The 18344-nt window shown below is 57.3% G+C and overlaps 1 protein-coding gene across 2 annotated transcripts in view; it reads left to right on the top strand.

The window, feature by feature from the left end:
* SARDH (sarcosine dehydrogenase) overlaps positions 1-18344 on the top strand; it is a 61693-nt gene that overhangs the window by 36750 nt on the left and 6599 nt on the right. For both annotated transcript variants that reach the window (XM_037007772.2, XM_037007773.2), the window contains exons 17-18: positions 2760-2907; positions 6955-7048. In XM_037007772.2, coding sequence (XP_036863667.2) covers positions 2760-2907; positions 6955-7048 — 242 coding nt within the window. The remainder of the gene's footprint in view (positions 1-2759; positions 2908-6954; positions 7049-18344) is intronic.

An 18344-nucleotide genomic window follows, 5' to 3' on the forward strand; every position in this document is an offset into this window, starting at 1 on the left:
GGAAGGGCAGGCTCTGGGATGAGGGAAGGGAAAGGTGCTGACCGCCTGCAGAGGTGCTTTGCCTAGACTCCGGCACCTCTGAATCAAGTTAAATGGCTGCCTGGCTCATGGTGGGCGCCTGCCCGGCCAGGGCGAGCATCTGTGGCGAGGAAGGCACAGTGGCGCACGAGCCACGTCCCAGGAGCACTGCGGAGTGTGTGAAAGGTCCCAGGCACGTCGCTGAGTGTCGGAGCCAGCTGTGCACTTTTGTTTTATTTTCAACCTTAAAAACTGTGCTGCTCCTGCTGTAAACACACACGTCTGTCAAACACATGCACTGTGTACGTGTGTTCATTATACCTGTTACATCAGATCTTCAGCGGGTGAAGAGGATGTGATTTGCATTTGATCAAGGCTCTGTACAAAGCAGCTGTCAATTTTCAAGGTGATCTTTTAGACCACATAAGGGATATATGCGCACAGGAAACATTTCGGCAACACAAAAAATACAAAATAAAATCCCCAGCCCACAGCTCCATGGCCTGCACCCAGTGCCCCCCACCCCGGGGTCTCTGCCTGGCAGGCTAGGCCTGGACCTGGCTGACCAGGGCCTTAGGACCCTGCACTTTGGGGATTTTATGATGCAGGATGGCTGCCCAGAGGAGGCGGGCACCATAGCTGCCATCCCCCGGCACCCCGCCCTCAGGAACTCCCACCCTCCTGGGAGAGGCCCAGGGTGTCTGCAGGTGGTGGGACTACACGGGGGGCACACATGTGATGGGTGGGTGAGACTCCGCTCCTCAAAGGTGTCTGGGATTCTGACGTCCCGTACGAGCCCCCTGCCCAGGGATAAGATTTTGGGATAAGCCTGGTCTTTTTGGCCTCTGTCTACTTTTGTACTCATGCCTTTCAACAGGACAGAAGGAGAGAAGAAACTTGATCAAACCTGGCCAGGATCTTGATAGATTTTTTTTTTTTATCCAGCGAATGCTCTCAAGAGCCCTATGGGAGCAGGTGCTCCTGTTATGACCATTTTGCAGATGAGAAAACAGAGGCTCCAAGAAGTGAGACCAGTGAACAATAGTGTCTGGCCAGGCGGTCTGGTGTCCTCCTGGGGTGGGGCAGTGTCCCTGTGAAAGTCCCCAAAGGGTGAGGTGTCAGGGATTTGGGGAGCAGCCCTTTCTTTCCACCCCTGGGGTCCAAAGGATGCTTGGTGTGTGCAGGGCATGGTCCTGGCTGTGGGGAGATTGGAGGGACAGACACAGGCCCCCCGTCCCAGGCACAGGCAAGGGGACAGGCCACTGAGGAGTGAGGGGAGATAGGTGCTCTGCAGGGGTGGGTGTGGGTAGGAGAGCTTCCTGGAGGAGGTGGTGTTTGAGCTGGGTCAGGAGCCTCCCGGGGCTTGCGTGGACGCGGTGGGAGCAGGGAAGTGATGACTGTAGCCCTGGGCAGCCCTCATTCTGCTCCTCCCCAGTTGGGGCCGATGGAAGCCTGGGTTGGAAAAGGTGGAAGGTCCCCAGCTCCGTACTTCCAGGCAGGTGCTCTGGCCTATCCCAGCCCCAGGACCTCCCATCACAGCCTGGCCAGCAAATGTTCCTGGAGAGGGGCAGAGGCCCCTGCCCACCTCGTCCCAGCTCTCTGCTGCCAGCTGCTCTCTCCTTTGCCAGAAAAGGAAAGTGAGGCATGGCTATTCTGTAATGGCAGTAGGTGGCTGCACTTATTTTCAGGATGGCGTGTTGTTCCTCTGCCAGGGGGCACCCAGGGAGGACCGGCATTCTCCAGCTCAGGAGCAGTCTGAGGGCTGCTGCCCGCTGCCCACCTCTCACTGGTGCCCACCACCCCCGAGCAGGGCTGGGGGCTGCTGTTGGGCCTGCCCAGGGCTGATGCCCAGTGTAAATGGTGTCAAAGGCCAAGAGAAGCAGCCCCACGTAGGACAGGACCCCAGGAAGGGGGTGAGCATCCCAGCATATGACCACCCCTGCTGATTCTCCATCCCTCCCTCGCTGGGCTCCCTGTACCACTGTAGCTCTTTAAATCCTCCCAGCAGCCCCAGAGGGGGTCTGATCACATTCCCATTGTACAGAAGGGGAAACCAGGGCCAGGAGGTCAGGGATTACCCTGGGTCCGTGGCTCCAAGAGGGGATCCCTGACAGAATTAGTAAGGAAGGAAGGAAGGCGGTCAGATGGGGAGGGGAGGTTCAGAGAAGAACAAGGGAAGTCCCACCCCCTGCCTCCCCTGGCCCCTCCCACCGCTCCCCAGAGATTGTTGCGGGGAGTAATCAGTGTGAACCCCCCACCCCAGGCCCGGGCAGCGTCTGAATCTCATGATATCCCTGCAGCTGAGGTCCACTGACCCCAAATTGCAGATGAGATCACGGAGGCTCCGGGAGGCTGTGTGACAGGTCCAGGCCCCTCAGCCAGCCAAGGCTGCAGCTCCCCAGGGCAGTGGCTTTCCTGGGATGCTGGGCCAGGTGACTGCACTCGTCACCAGTACCCAGGTGGCAGTGTGGCTCAGGCGCTGCCCTCAGAAGTGGACAGAGCCCGGTCCTCTTCCACCATGTGATCTCTCTGAACCTCAGTCTCCGTTTCTGAAACCTGCCCCTGGTGAGAACCTAGACCTCACGGTGAAGCCCCAGGGTTGCTGTGCTCTGGCTCGTGTTGCTCACTTAGAAGGAAAGAGCATTTGTTTTCTCGACCTGGAGGCCTCAGGCTGCCCCTCGCTGCCCCCTGCCCCTCCCATCTCCCGTTCCTGCTTGAAGTCTGGTGCCCTTCTCTTCCAGGGGATGGCTACTACCTGGCCGTGGGTGGGGCTGTGGCCCAGCACAACTGGGCCCATATCAGCACGGTGCTGCAGGACCGGAAGTTTCGGTGCCGGCTCATCGACAGCTCTGAGGACCTGGGCATGATCAGCATTCAGGGCCCAGCCAGGTGAGGAGGGACAGGAGCCCAGCCCCTGGGTGCACAGCCCCTGGGACCTAGAATCTGGTCCTTCCAGCTGGCGCCCGAGAGCAGAACCACTTACTGGTCCAGAATGGGATGTTCTGGTTAGCTAAGAGCTCTGGTGAACCCAGAGCTGCCACACCAGAGAAGTCATTTCCAAAGAACTGGAATGGAGACAAGTCCTTAACATAGAGTGACACTGAGCTTTACAGTGAATTGGCATCTGACCCCGGGGTCACAGAAGGCCTGTGGGAGTCTCTGGGCTGTTGATAAGGTCTAGGAATCACATAGGCATCTCTGAGTGGGCAGACCTGGGCTGGCCCTCTCCATGCTACCTGGGTTGAGAATAGTGCCCTTTACTAAGAGGTCCCCTCCCTGAACGCCTGCTAGGTCTACAGATGGATGATTCAATCATTCGTTCATTCTCTAAGAATGTGCTGAACCGTGTGCCCGCTTACGAGGCCTCAGGGCCTGGAAGGCCCACGGTGCCAGCTTGTCCTCGGACCCACAGCGCGGTGTCAGGTGCAGGGGCCCCGAGTAGGTGTGCGCTTTGGAAGCTCCCTCCGGCTCGCCTGGGGAAGGGGCTGGGGGTCGGGGAACAGAGAAGAAGAACCGTGTTAACAGCCGCCACCTGGGCGCCTGGGGTTGGCCAAACCTGTGCCCACATTGTCTCCAAATGCTGCTAATGGCCCTTTGAGGTGGTTGTAACTGTTCTTTTCCTTATTGGTGAAGAAACAGGCACAGAGAGGTACCTTGCCCAAGGTCACACAGCCAGTAAGTGCCAGGGCTGACGGGGGTGTGGTCCCCTGCCCACTGTCCCGGAAAGCCACACACCCCGCGCAGCCGCTTCCTCTGTGTGAAAACAGCTGGGGCGGGTGCTCCATCACGGTCACAGAGCCTGGGCACCCTCGGGTAGTGGGCTCTGCCAGACTGGGGGGGCGGGGGGTGGGCAGGAGAGGGGGGATGCTGCTTCTAGGAGCCCGTGAAAAAAGGGGTGTATTCCTCAACAGTGAGGGGCCAGCCTGGCTGCCGGGAGGCAGAGGGGGAATGGGTGGTGTGCCTCCAGCCAGGCCCAGCCCAAGCTGCGTGCAATGGCAAGGCACAGCTGTGTGTGGGTGACATCCCTGTTAGCCAGGGGGACTTGCCAGGACCCCAGCTGGCAGGTTCAGACCCTGCCACAGGGCCCATTTTCCCTGGGACCTCGGAACTGACCAGGCCGGGCTCCCCAGCTGGGCCCTGGGCTGGCCCTCCTGCCCTCTCAGGCTGAGTCGTAGGTGTCTGTGTGTGCATACTGCTCAGGGGCACGTGGCGGACACGCAGGCTGAGCAAATGAATGGTCTGATTTGGGCGTGTGCTTGAATGTCAATCAGCCTCACAGGTGTTTGACGTCAGGCCGCCCATAAAAACCATCCATTAAGGGGACATTTGGGCAAAGCCTGGGGGATGTGAGGGATCAAGCTGTGGAGCTCTCTGGAGGGGCAGCACTCTGGGCCGAGGAAACAGCAGCTGCAAAGGCTCTGTGGCAGGGCTTGCCAGGTGTGTTTAGGGAAAGCAGGAGGCCGGTGGAGCAGGGCCATGGATGCGTGTCTGCAGGTCCAGAGGCTGTTCCTTTGGGTCCCTCAGGGGGAGCCGAGCTGGGGAGGGATGGTGGGACTTGGGCTTTAACCTGATGCTAGGCGAGCGGGTAGGAGGCCGATGGGGAGCGAGGGGCCTCGGGGCCAGTGAAGCCGGCTTCCGGGGGGTGGAGAACTGTGTCCAGGTGTTCGGTGGATCACGTGGGACAGATTTGGGCCCTTGGGGTGACAGCTCAGTGCTTCCTGTGGACTTGATGAGGCGATTTGGAGGGTTGGCTGGCTGGGCGCGTGCTGAGCAGGGAGGGCAGGTGGGAATGACTCGTGAAGGCTGCAGAGGCTGCTGGCTGCAGCTGGAGGGCAGAGCTGCTGGGACTCAATGAGACAATGCTTGGAGCAGCCTCAGGTCCTGGCCCCTAGGAAGGGCTCAGCACGGTGGGGCTGTTTTGCATTTTGCCCAAACTCCAGATCTCTGGGGCAAATGGGGGTGGCGGGCCTGGCTGGCTGAGCTCAACGTGCAGCCCTTGGAAGCCTCAGCTGCATTGCTGGCGACCTTGGACAGGAGTGGGCTATTTTTAGTGTGGGGAGGTGGGTGGGCAGGGGAGGGAGGGTGCCAGACAGACAGATGAAGGTGCAGCCCCGGGGGACGGGCCAGCCTCATTATGAGCTGCTCCAGGCGGCCATGGTGGCTGCGGGGAGGAAGACAAGCCCTCCTCCCGGTAATTTCTTAACTTTCTCCTACAAAGTGTCCTCTGTCTTTCAAAAATAACCCAAATTTCTTCCAACAATATTACCAGCACCACTGATAAGGGCTAGACTTTCTGAGTTGTTATGCGGGCAGCATTCAGCACAGTGCCCAGACCATGGTGATGCTGTGACCTGCTGTCCTGTGGAACTCTCTGGAAACATCCCATAACTCGTGTTCCAATACAGTAGCCACTAAGCTGTATGTGGCCATTGAGCCCTTGAAATGTGGCTGGAGAGACTGAATTTTTCACTTTAATTAACTCAAACTCAAGTGGCCACACATGGCCTGCAGAGAGAGCACGGGGGCAATGATCACTGGTGTAGTGAGTGATCAGGGCCCAGGTGCTTGGCGGTGCTGTCCGTGCTCTGTGATCCTCACAAGGGTGCTGTGAAGGCCATGATTGTCCCTGGGGGTCAGGGGTAGTGGGCGGGGGTGGGTGAGACGCAGCTAGGAGAGGCGGGGCTTGAACCTGCCTGTGCCCTCCAGTGCCACCTGCTGCCTCCCTTGGGGAGGGACAGCCTCTTGCACCCCAGCCCTTGCTTAGTTGATCTGCATGCCCCCGCCTCGACCCCTGTCAGTAGATCGGCTGGGGTACCCGGGCACTGTCAGGCCCTTTCAAACCCTTAGCCTGTGGGGAAGATGCGGCAGCAGCAGGGGCCCAGGTCCCGTAGGGCTGCAGAGAAGATGGGCTCTCCAGGGACTGGCGCCACATGGGTGCCAGGGGTGCAGGTGTTACACAAGGATCTTGGCAGAGGGCAGCAGGCCGGACACCTTGGGGCAGTGTGGATGGGCAGCTGCCAGCACATGGGGCTGGGCATAGGGTGGGTGGTGTTTCTGGTCTGCCGTCACCTGGGCAGCCCTAGCACCCACTGGGACCCCTGCAGGGGAGAAGTGGGGGGCTGTCTCCTGCCAGTGGGGAGCTTGCCCTGTGGTGCAAAGCCAGGCTGTTTGCAGTCAGTCCCATTCCCCTAGTGTCCTGTCTGTGCCAGGCATGTTGGGATAGGGACCGTGTTGGCATAGAGCTCCTGGTTTAGTGGGGGCAACTACAGAGAGTTCAAGAGGTGCCCTGTAGGGAGATGCATCAGGGCCTCGGGGTGCAGATGAGAGGCACCTGGCTCAGACTCAGTCAGGAAGGGTTTCCGGAAGAGGTGACAGCTAAGCCAAGACCTGCAGGACGACAGAGGGTTACCTGGGCGGTGGACCTGGATGGGAATGCGGAGGAGTGAACTCGGGCCTGGAGGGGGGCAAGGGGGCAAAGCCCCCAAGTCAGGAAGATTCCCACGGACTTCAAGGGTTTGGGGGCCAGCGGGGTCTCAGGTAACCCGTCAAACCTGGGAGCCAGACTGCATGCTGGGCATGTGGGGCTGCGCAGGCAAGTGGAGGAGCTCATGGACGAGCCTGCCTGCCGGCCTGCAGGACTCGCGGGCTGTCAGACGGTCAGCGCCTGTGAGTCGGTCCCAGCCCCCCCTCGGCTGCTCTGCCTCCCGCTGTTACGGCTGCAGGCGGCGCTCTGATCTGACCGCACCTTCGGCGTGTGTGTTCATCTCGGTGCCCTTTTATGAATGTCATGTGTGCTGGGGGTCTGCCCCGAGAGGATGGGGACTTGTCCTGCTCGCCGCTGCATCCCCAGTGCCTCCCAGCCCAGGGCCCACATCCAGGAGTGCTTGGCAAATGTTTGTTGACTGACTGACTGACTGACGGTGCTCTTCCTCACAGCCGGGCCATTCTCCAGGAGGTGCTCGACGCAGACCTGAGCAATGAGGCCTTCCCCTTCTCCACCCACAAGCTGGTGAGCGCCGCCGGGCACCTGGTAGGTACAGCTGACCATTGTCCCCTGGATTATGTTTCCCCGAGTTGAGCTCAGAGAGGTTGGGTGGACTGTCCAAGGCCTCCAGCTAATGAAACATAAAAAATACAAATATGCATCCCAAAAATATGGCCGTGGCCTTAACGAAGGGGGCACGGGGGTGTGGACAGCCGGACTCCCCTTGCGCAGCCCCTTCGTGGGCCTCCAGGGCTTTTGGTGGGGAAGTGCTGCGGAACCCCGGTGCGGAGCGTGGTCCTGGTCCTCCGAGGGGCTGGAGGGGGCAGGGATCTGGGTCCTTCTAGCAAATAACAGTGTGTTGAGGAGGTCTGGGAGGAAGAGGGGGCTGCCAGGGAGCAGCAGAGATCAAGGCAGAGCCCAGCACTGGCCAGTCTCTGATCCTGCCCTCGCTCTCTGGAGGCCATGCTGGGGGGCAGGAAGCTGGTGGGGGTGGGGGGTGTTTCTGTCTGGCCTGTTTCCTGCCTCCTTGGTGCAAAGCTTCCTGCCAGGATCAGAGAGGGTGGGTGCCTTGAGAGAGCGGCACAGCTCGACCCCAGGTCATGGCCCACATCCAGCCTGCCTGGCTGCAGCTCCAGCCTTCTAGGCCCCCCTCTGGGGTCCACACAGCATCCAGGCTTGACTCAGACTGGACTCGGACTTGTGGAAGTATGCGGGGAAGCTGTGAGGCCTGGCGTCGGCTCAGCCTCTGTGTGGTTCGGGGCTTGGCTGGGGAGAGGACCAGGTGGGGACACTTCCCCTCCCGACCCAGGCCGCTCCAATGGGGCACCTGGGACTTGTCCTTGGACAGGGAGCTCCAGCTGCCTCCCCAGCCCTGGGGGCAGGGCAGTCCCAAGGCCTGGCTCATGGGTGTCTGGCCACACTTTAGCTGACAGGGCCCAGGAGCCGGGCTAGGCCAGGTCTCAAGCGTAGTGGAAGCAATGGCCAGATGCCAGGCTGACTCCCTTCCCATGGTGACAGGCAGGCCAGACACAAGTTGGGGCACCAGGATGTCCAGGTTGCAGTGCCTGGGGGCAGGGCGCCCAGAGGGCTGCTTCTCCTCACTACCCCTTCTGGAACTGGCTTGCTGGTTTTGGCCAAAGCATGTTGTTGTTTGATGAATAAGCGCTTGTTACTGTTTCCGACCCCAACTGCAGCAGGGGCCTTAGTGCAGACCTCACTTCTAGATGACCCCTAGGGTGCTGCCCTTGACCTGTCTGGCCCTCCCTCACTCAGCCCTAGCGCAGGGGTGCTGGGTCATTGAGCAGATGCCAGCCCAAGAAGCTGGCACAAAGCTCGCCTGCCTCTGAGGCTGGCTGAAGAGGTGTTTGACTTAAATATCGGGAACCTTGGTGACGTGAGGACAAGTACATGAAAACCCCCCTAACTCTCCCCGAGAAAAAGCCACAGCTCATGGTGTGCTGGACTCCCTTCCATCTTCGCTCCCTAAAACCTGTCTTTAAATTTTAAAACAGAGGCAGAATATCCTGCATGTAGTTTGGCCGTGCAGTTTTCTTGCACAAGGTTGTAGCAGCCTTCCTGTTCACGTGTCCTCCGAGGAGCCCTCTGCACGCGCTGTCACCATCGCTTGGCTCTGAGGCCAGTGTTCGGGCTCCGACAGTAAGGCTGGGCCATTCCTTGTCCTGGACTCACCTCCCTTGACGGTGGGCCTTTCATGGCTCTGATTATTGACCTAAGACAGACTCCTCAGAAGCAGCCCGGGAGGCAGTGGCGTCCGGGGCGCACAGGTCCAGCTTCCAGGTCATCCCACAGCACGTTCCTGCTTCTCATTTGGTATTTCTGTCTCCTCCCCAAGCCTGTGCTGTCCGTGGCCCGGATGTGTAAGGGGCAAAAGTTAGCTTTTCCAGAGGAGGCCCCACCTGAGGGGCCTACAGCTCATATCCAGCCAGTTCAGATTCTTAGCTGAGCGCTGACGTTCGGTTTTAAGCCACAGCATCTCTCTCAGTGCTGAGCTGCCCCCCACCCCCCCACACCAACCCTGGAATAAATAAATTCCCTGCACATCCCTGGTGGCGGGCTCTGGAAGCCGGCCTGAGCCGGCCGGGCCTCTGCCGCTCCTCGAAGCACCCTGGGCTGGGAGGGCGTGAGCTAGCCTTCCCCCGCACACTCAGCACAATGGTCTCTGTCGAGCACAGAGGGCAACTATTGCTGCCCTTTGAAAGAGGAGGCCACTGGGCCTGCACCCACCCCACCCCAGCACAGGGCTTCAGCCACGACCCAGGGCCCCGCACTGGGGTGTCAGAGAAGGTCCTTTGTCACCGTCAGATGTTACCACCAACCATGGCAACCTCGTCACCACAATAGCTGCTTCTTAAGTCCCCACTCAGAGCAGCGAACTGTGTGATGGCCCCTAGAGACAGGTGGGAGTGTGTGCCCACTCTAGAATTAATTCTGGCATGTTGGCTGGGAGCCATGCAGCCCCAGGCCGGGCTCAGGGGCTCTGGTATGGAAGGTATGGCCCCCACCTCCCACAGGCTTACGCCCCAGCCTGTGGTGAGGGGGCCTGAGTGGGGAGCAGCAGCCACCCCCCAGGGAGCTGACCTGGGTATGAGCAGGGCCCCAGAAACATGTTTGCAGGAGGAAGAATTGTGTTTTGGCAAGACTAGAGAGAGAAGGATGAGGTAGTGGGAGGCCTGGGACCAGGGTGCTGCCGGGACATGAAGCCGGCCATGCTGTGAGGGGGCTCCTGCCCTCGGACTGACCTGGGGGACAGTAGTCGAGCCAAGGGCCCAAGGCAGCTGGCCCCATGGCCTCATCCATTACTCCCCATTTTCCCATGGGGCCCCTACCCCACTGCCCCTCGGCCCCTTTTCCAGGACAAGAGGAACCTGTGCCCCAGGGTGGCCAGCAGAGACCCCCCTCCCCAGTGCCTCCGCCGAAGCTCATCTGTTGTCCCCTGCAGGGGCCTGTGACAGCCAGCAGCCAGGGCCCAAGGGACGCCGTCTCACTCCTTAGGAAGACCAGCCAGTCTCAGAACACACAGGTGTAACATCGTCAGGAGCTAGTGGCTGCTCATGTCCTGTGGGCTCACTGACATGCTCATGTCCTCGGACACTGTCGGGCTTACAGGGCAGGGCGGTCCGGTGAGTGCTGGGCTTAACCATCTTCATCCAGAAACCCCGAGCAGAGGCCTGGCAGTCTCACGACAGCAGGCCTTTCCCATCTTCCTCTTCTAGCCACTCTCAGGAGCAGCCGGCAGGGGCTTGGAGCTACGTCCAGGAACCCAGAGGTCAGGCTACTACAGCCTGCTTGGGCGACCTCTTCCTGACCTGGGGCTGGGTGGCCAGGAGGACCCGCCCCTGGGGGATGAGGGACATGAGGTCAGGAGAGGCTGAGGGCTGGGGCGCAGCTGAGGTTATGGTAGGATGGTGCCCGGCCAGGCACCCGGGCATGCCAGAGCGCCGCCTCAGTGACCACCCCTTCTCCCGAGGGCCGCGGAGGGCATGGGCAAAACACGGCAAAGGCTTCGGCCCCTTGGTGTTGGCATTATAGGTTCTGCTGGTCTCAGAGTGGCCCGGGCCACATGTTCCAGGGGGTCCAAGCCTGGGACACATGGCCTCCCCGTTCACCGTCCAGCAAGAGGGGCAGGAAGTTAGTGCTGGCAGGCCATGTGGCTGTGGGAGCTGGGCTGGGCCCCACAGGCAGGCGGGGAGGGCGGAGCCTCCAGCACCCTGAGAGCAAAGCCACCCCATTGCTCAACAGAGCGGGGAGCTGGCTGGCCGGCCTTCTGCGCGCCTGCGTCCCCAGGCCTCGGTTTCCCCATCTGCAGTGCAAAGGCTACACAGTGTCTCAGATCCTCTCTAGGCTCTCTCCTAAGTCTGTCCAGACATCCTGAATTCTCTCTCGATCCAGGGGGATTTCATATTCTCCTAAATATCTTGTGCTGGCTTCAGCACGTGTTGACACCACATCCTCCATGTGGGGAGATGCTGGGTCAGGGGTGCGTCTGGGCCCGGCCTTTATGGGAGGGAGCTGGATGCCAGCCAACCAGATGCAGGGAGGAATGTGTGCGCCTGCGCAGTCGGCAAGGCCTTTGGGGCACCGCAGAATGACGCGGGCCAGAGCCCAGCACCACAGCCCAGGCGTGGGGGAACAGGACCCTGCCGGCGCCCACTGGGACCCACACTCATGGCAAACAGATGGAGGGGACGCTGGCTGCGCGGTGTCCCCAGCTGAGCAGTGTCACTGTTTGGCAATCATTCCCTGACATGCTCTCATCAGCCCCGGGCTTCCACGATCTTGCATTCCTAAAGGAAGAACGGGGTGGGAGCAGCTGTCCCCTCGGCAGCCAAGTGACCAGATGTCCTCGCCTCCCACGGGTTGGCTTCAGGGCCAGCGAGGTTCCCAGTGGGAAGTGCTCTCCTGGTCTGCTTACTGGGGAGACACGGTGTTCCTGGAGCCTCGGCCCAGGACAGGGCCGCCCCCCCCAGAAAGCGAGCGCCAGGCCTCAAGCTCACCATGAGACTCTGCAACAAAGCAGTTGTCTTCGGAAAATTAATTTCAGGTCCAGGGGAAATTGTATTTCTCCTCCCGACAGGTGTGCCTCACCGCGGCGCAGTGGGGTTCGATTCACTCAGGATGGTTGTACAGACAACCAGAGGCTCCTAGGCCGGGGGGGCCTGCTCCCCGACAGAGCCTGAGCTTGCCAACTGGGCTTTAGTCGCTGCCTAAAAAGTCGCTTTGCACGACCTGCGTAAATTTGCCGTGGCCCTAGAAAGCTGGGGGGCCGTGAGTGGGATGTAGCCGAGAAAGGGGTCCCGTGGGGCACTGTGCATTCTTCTTGCCTGAAAAGTGTAAGGTTAAGGCGCACCTGGAATGAAGTCGGGGGGCTTCTGAGGCCCTGGAGCTCCCCCAGGGCAGCGCCCCGTGCTCTCTGCATGGGATGTTGTACTATCCTGCAGCCCTGCGTTGGCTGTGGTGCTGGCACGTGGCCTTCTGGGGTGATCCATAGCGAACATCAGTAGCTTGTAATCTTCACTTCCAGGGGCGGGTGGCTGGCAGGGTGGGGGGAACTGCTTTCCTCTGTGGGGTGCCTGGGGGCAGGGCTGGGGCCAGCCTGGCACTCCCGAGGGCTGGAAGGGGAACCTGGGGTTGGATGGCTCCTGTGAAGCTTTTTAGGTCTTCAGAGAGGGTCAGGTTTGGGAGGCACGGTTTGAGCATCATACCCTTTATTTATCCTTGAAAACTGTTTCCAATCACCATTCCCACCACCATCATTCCCACCCCAACTGCCACTGCCAACAGCACTCCCGCCACCACCTCCTCCGTCACCACCACCACTGCCACCCTCAGCTCACCAGTGCTACATCACCGTCTCCACCACCACCATTACTACCACCACCCTGCCACCCTCAGCTCACCAGCGCTGTCACCACCGTCTCCACCACCATTACTATTGCCACCACCACACCACACATCCACCTTCTGGACCAGTGGGAAAAATTGCACATAACATCCCACAGCGGAATGTTATTAGAACCAAGGGTGTCTTGGGTGCCTCCGGGGGTTTCTAACCATCTCTCCTGTGGGCTCGGGGCCCCAACCCTGTGGGGGCTGCATGTGCTCTGACCCCCATCCTGCCCCCTGGGCCCCTGGGATCCTCATTTAAGGGCTAAGTTTGCAGGATGTGCCTGGTACGCTGAGGGCACTGTTACACAATCAAACACCCTGGAGACTTGTAAAATGGCCACGAGCTAATGTGATCTGAGAAGGATGGACATGCCAGACTGGGTCCGTGGGCACATCTGCTCAAGCCCTCCTGAGATATTTACCCGGAAAGTCACACTCCAGGCCTGTCCTGCTGATGCACGTGCCCAGAGGATCCCACGGGAGTGCTGCGGCCTCCGTGGCCCCGGGCACCTGGGTGGCCTTTGATCCGAGCTGAGGCAGGGACTAAGCACTCCCTGCACTGAGTCAGCTCCACAGAAAGCTGGCGGGACGCTCAGTGATGCACCTGGCATTTAACTGAGCCCCCTCATCTGCACCATGCTGAAACCCGAGCATATCCCCTCCCACCCAAAAATATTTACATGAGTCAGTCTAGGGCAGCGAGCGTGTATAATGCAGTGGTCAGCACACGCTCTAGAGCTGGGAACACGTGGCAGAGCCCTGGCTCTGCCACTTACTAATTGCGAGGCCTCTGAGCGTGCTGGAATGTGCTTGCGCCAGCTCGAGAGCTGGTGGTTGAATCTGTACAAATGTTAGCAAGCAGTCATTAGATCATAGATAGCGTGAAATTGGCCACAGTGGGAGGATTTACACCATAGAAAGTGATAGATGCCACAGAACAGCCCCCCACCCTCCCAAGAACTCACTGTCACACCTTAGGCAAGTGACAACTTCCTTGGGCCCCAGTTTCCTTATCTGTAAAGTGCGCATGCCAGTAGCCCCTACACACTGATAACAAGCACCCTGCCTGGGGCTTCCTGGGGACAGTTTTCTTGAGTGTCCCCATGAGCCCTATGAGGGACATACTATCATCATCCAGGGTTTGCAGAAGCGGACTCAGGGAGGGCAACTGCCAGGGATGCGACATTTGGGACTCAGATTTAAACCTAGTGGGTATGTGTCATCCCAAGCCCATGCTCTCAGCCACACCAGTTCGGCTCCTCACCTGTCAGCTGTCAGTGCCAGCAGGGCAGCACCCTTGGTGCTGTGCAGAGCTCAGGGCCTGGGACACTGCTGGGGCCTGTGGGACTGTTGAGCATGGTTTGTGGAACTGGTGGCCAGAAGCTTCATCTTGTCTGGGGCGGCCACTTCTGTCTCAGATAAGTGACCTTGTGCAGAATGAGTGACACTACCGACCACCCCTGTGCACAGAGCTGGGCTGGGAGCTCAGCGGCATCCGCCACAATGCAGGTTCCAGGTTTTCATGCCCTCAAGGAACAGAAAAGTCTTGAGCCTGTTGCATGGAGGCTGATGGGGATGGGGACAGGGTGCTGCAGGGCCTAGTGTGGGGAGGGCCTCCCCATACCTTCTCTGCTGGCAGACTTGGTGGCCACCCTCATGGCCTGAGAGAAACAGGTGTCAGGCAGAAGGGAGAATCCTCTCCCCCTTGCAGACCTGCACCATGCACAGAACTCCCTCCAGGTCCAGGCAGGCAGTCTCCTCTCTGCGTCTGTCTTTCTCTGTGTCTGTCTGTCTGTGCCAACTGTGATGTTCTCTCCACAAGAATCTGTTTTTATTCACCCTGCTTGGTGCCCAGTGTGCTTCTGCAGTCTGAGGACTCATGTCTGGCCACCTTCATTTCTGGAAGATTCACTGTCGCTATCTTTTCCAAGGTGCCTTTCCCCTGTACTCTCTCTAGACTCTCCTTCTTAAGCTTCCGTTAGATGGAGGATGGGGCTCTGCCCCTGGGCTCCTGCCTGGGTCAGCCCCTCACACTTAGAGCTCTGTGCTGTGTGCCTGTGCTTGAGCCCACTGCCTTCCTCCCTGACGCCAGCGCTCAGAACGTGAAGGAAATATAAACACTGAGGCCCTCTGAGCTTCAGATGCCTGTCAGGGAAAAAAAGTGTGATTTGTTTGTTTTAAGCATACAGTTCAATAGTGTTAACTGTGTTCACACTGTAGTGCAGCAGATCTCCAGGACTTCTCCATCTTGCAAATTAAAACTGTATCCATTAAACAACACCCTCCATTCATCCCCTTCCCCCCCCACCCCGCTCCTGGTAAGTCCATTCTGCTTTTTGTCTCTGTGAGCTTGGCAGCTTTGATACCTCGTGTAAGTGTGATCATACAGTATTTGTCTATTGTGACTAGCTTGTTTCACTCAAGGTTCATCCATGTTGTAGCAGGTGTCAGAACCCCCTGCCTTTTAGTGGCTGAATAATATCCCTGTGTATGGATATACCCCACTTTATTTACTCCATCATCTGTCAGTGGACACTTGGGCTGCTTCCACTTCTTGGCTATTGTGAATGATGCAGTTGTGAACATGGGTGTGCAAATACATATTTGATTTCTTGCCTTCAATTCCTTTGGCTGTACACCCAGAAATGGAACTGCTGGACATACAGTAGTTATATTTTTAATTTTGGGGGGAACTGCCATACCATTTTCCTAGCAGTTGTACCATTTCACATTCCTCCCAGCTGTGCCCAGGGGTTCTCATTTCTCCATATCCTTGCCAACACTAGTTATTTTCTCTTGGTTTTTTTGTTTCTTTGTTTTGTTTTTTGTGTTTTTTTGATAGTGGTCAACCTAATGGATACGAGGTCATATCTCATATGAGGTCTTATCATTTGATTTGCGTTTCTCTGACAATCAGGGATATTGACCATCTTTTCATATGCTTGTTGGCTATTTATGTATCATCTGTGGAGAAACAGTTAATTAAGTCCTTTATTCATTTCTTATTCAGGTTGTTTTGCTGTTGTTGAGTTGTAGAAGTTCTTTATATATTCTGGATATTAAGCCCTAGTCAGAATGATTTGTGAGTATTTTCTCCCATTCTGTAGGCTGCCACTTCTCTGCTGGTTGTGTCCTTTGATGCACAGGCATTGTTACATTTGATGTAGCCCCATTCGAGTATTTTTGCATTGTGTTCTCTGTGTCTTTGGCGTCTTAGCTAAGAAATCGTCGTCAACTCCAATGTCACGGCGTGTGTGGCCCCTGTATTTTCTCTTAGGAGTTTTCTAGTTTTAGGTCTTACCTTTAGGTCTTTGATCCATTTTGAATTAATGTTTTATGTGGTACAAGATAAGGGTCCAATTTCATTCTTTTGCGTGTGGGCATCCATTTTTCCAAACTTTGTTGAAGAGACTGTCCTTCCACCGCTGATGGTCTTGGCCCCCTTGGTGAACATATATGTGAACATGTACATATGAGTTGTTTTCTGGGCTTTCTTTTCTATTCCATTGGTTTATTTGTCTGATTTTATGCCAGTACCAAACTGTTTTGATCATAGGAGCTGTGAAGTTAAGTTCTGAAATCAGGACGTGTAAGTCCACCAGCCCTGTTCTTTTCTAAGATTGCTTGGGCTATCCCAGGGCCCTTGGGATTCCATATGCATGTTAGGATGGATTTTTCTATTTCTGTAAAAAATGCCACTGGGGTTTTGATAGGGCTGGTCCTGAGTCTGCAGATGGCTTTGGGCAGTATGACATCTTATATGAAGCCTGCCAATCCTCAAACACAGGATGCCTTTCCATTAATTTGCGTCTCCTTTCATTTCTTTCAGCGATGTTTTGTTGTTTTCAGTGTGCAAGTCTTTTGCCCCCTGGGTTAAGTTTATGCCTAGGTATTTTATTCTTTTTAATGCTATTGTAAATGGAATTTTTAAAAGTTTCTTTTTCAGATTGTTAATTATTCAGGGATGATTTTTGTACCCTGTAGCCTTCCTGAATTTATCTATCCCATTTGTATTCGGGGGAGTCTTTAGGGTGAGAAAAGCACTTAAATGAAACCTGGCTTAAGGCCTTCCTGCTGACCCTCCATGATTCTGGGACCCCCATCCACTGCCTGTGGTTCCCATAAGAGCAGGGGGCTCTGTTTATAGGGGGGCTGGTTGCCAAAGACTGTGGCTTGCTTTCAAGGTCCATCTAAGCCAACGATTCCTGGCAGGTTGACTGTGTGAGTGCTTTCCATGAACTTAATGCCCACAAGCCCTGGCCTCACCCCACTTATCAGAGGGGGCATTGAGGCTGGCAGGGGCCGACCCACGTGGGTCTGGCTGACCCAGGGCCCATGTTCCAGACATCCTCATTCTCGTCATTTCTCTTTACCTCGTGCCCCCATCAGAAGAAATGAGGGCTTCCCCAACTCCACTGCTTCAAGGGCCAGTGACTCTGTGACCTTAGAAAGGTGCCAGGAACACTCCAAACTCTGCTCTCATCTTACTGGGAAGCAGAGGTCCACCTGGACCTCCAGGCAGGAAGTATCTATTGAGCACCTACTGTGTGCTGGGCGCAGAGGTGCAGAGCAGAGCTGGGCCAGTCAACCCTGCTCTGTGGCTGCCTCGGGGCGGGAAGGGGCTGCAATAGCTCCATGCCTCACGGAATTCAGGCATAGCCCAAATGCCAGACCTCTCGCTTACCTGCGGGCATGTGAGTCAGATGCAGACCTGCCATCCTGGGGCCGTTAATGGGGGAGCTTTAAAAGTGGTTTTTCCTATTTGAGACTGAGATTGGCTTTGAGCCCCAGGCTCCTCCGTCGTCTGTCTAAAATTAGAACCCAGTTGACAGGCAAGGCAATCTTTGTCGGGGGCCTACGGCTCGCACCAGGGAAGCAGGAAAATGTCAACAGTACATTTTCTGTGTCAATTTTGAGTTTTTTGCGAGGCCTGGGCAAAGGGCAACTCAGAGCAAACTTTCACTGTTGCAAAAGCTTTCAGAGTTCAGCCTCTTGGCAGCAGTGTGATTAAAGTGTCAGATTTATAAGGAGCTGGTTCCATTGGCAGGGGAGGGGGTCCCCCCCCACCTCCTGGGCAGACAGCATCCCAGGGGGGGCTGCCCAGTGGCCCTTTAGCTGGAGTAGTAGGTGGGAGTAGCTCCTCCATCCCTGGGAGCTGTGCAGTGGGCTGTGCTCTTGACTCCCCAGTGGGGAGATGCATGGTCCTGGGGCCCGGTGCTTGGGTCTCACCCATGGGGATGCTGTGGGTTCAAGGACTGCCTGAAGCCTGGGGAGCAGGCACCAGTTGCTGACTGTGTAAATGACATGCAACCAAAACTATGTGCAGGAGGGTTCCCGGGTGAGCAGGCAGGGAGCCACCGCCAACTGGTTGTGGCCTCTGTGCAGTGGCTAGGCTGGTAACAGGTGTGCTGGACACACATTCCCGGAGTCCAGCTGCCGCTGCCCGAGCCGTGTGTGTGCAGGTCAGGCACAGCGCTTCTGGGTGCCTGCTTCTGCGTCATCCCCTGGACATTATGTACAGTGGTCCACACCACTATCTGGGGTGCAGAAGGGTGTCGGTGGCGTCCTGTCAATGGAGAACATAGCCCATGGCCACTCCTTAAATGGCACTGTCATTTCCATGGGATCTAAGGTCCATGGTCCCTTTTCTGGCCTCTGGGACCCAGTTCTCATGCAATTGGCTTTCATGAATATCCTCAGGCAGGTGACAAGGCCCTTCCAGCCCCACCCGCAGGCCTTTCTGTCCTGTCCCCTCACCTGCCTGTCCAGCTCTGTGCCCCCACGCCTGTTCTTCCTGGAAGGCCTGTCTGCAGAGACCATCTACTCAGCCTTCCAGCCAGGCCCATTCCGCTTCTGTCCCTGTACTCTGCCCACCCAGAGGGTGGTTGCCACAGGACTGGCTCGTGCTTCTGGCTGAGTCCTTCTAAGACTTGAG

The sequence above is a fragment of the Manis javanica genome, chromosome 2, assembly GCF_040802235.1.
Source record: "Manis javanica isolate MJ-LG chromosome 2, MJ_LKY, whole genome shotgun sequence".
NCBI lineage: Eukaryota > Metazoa > Chordata > Mammalia > Pholidota > Manidae > Manis > Manis javanica.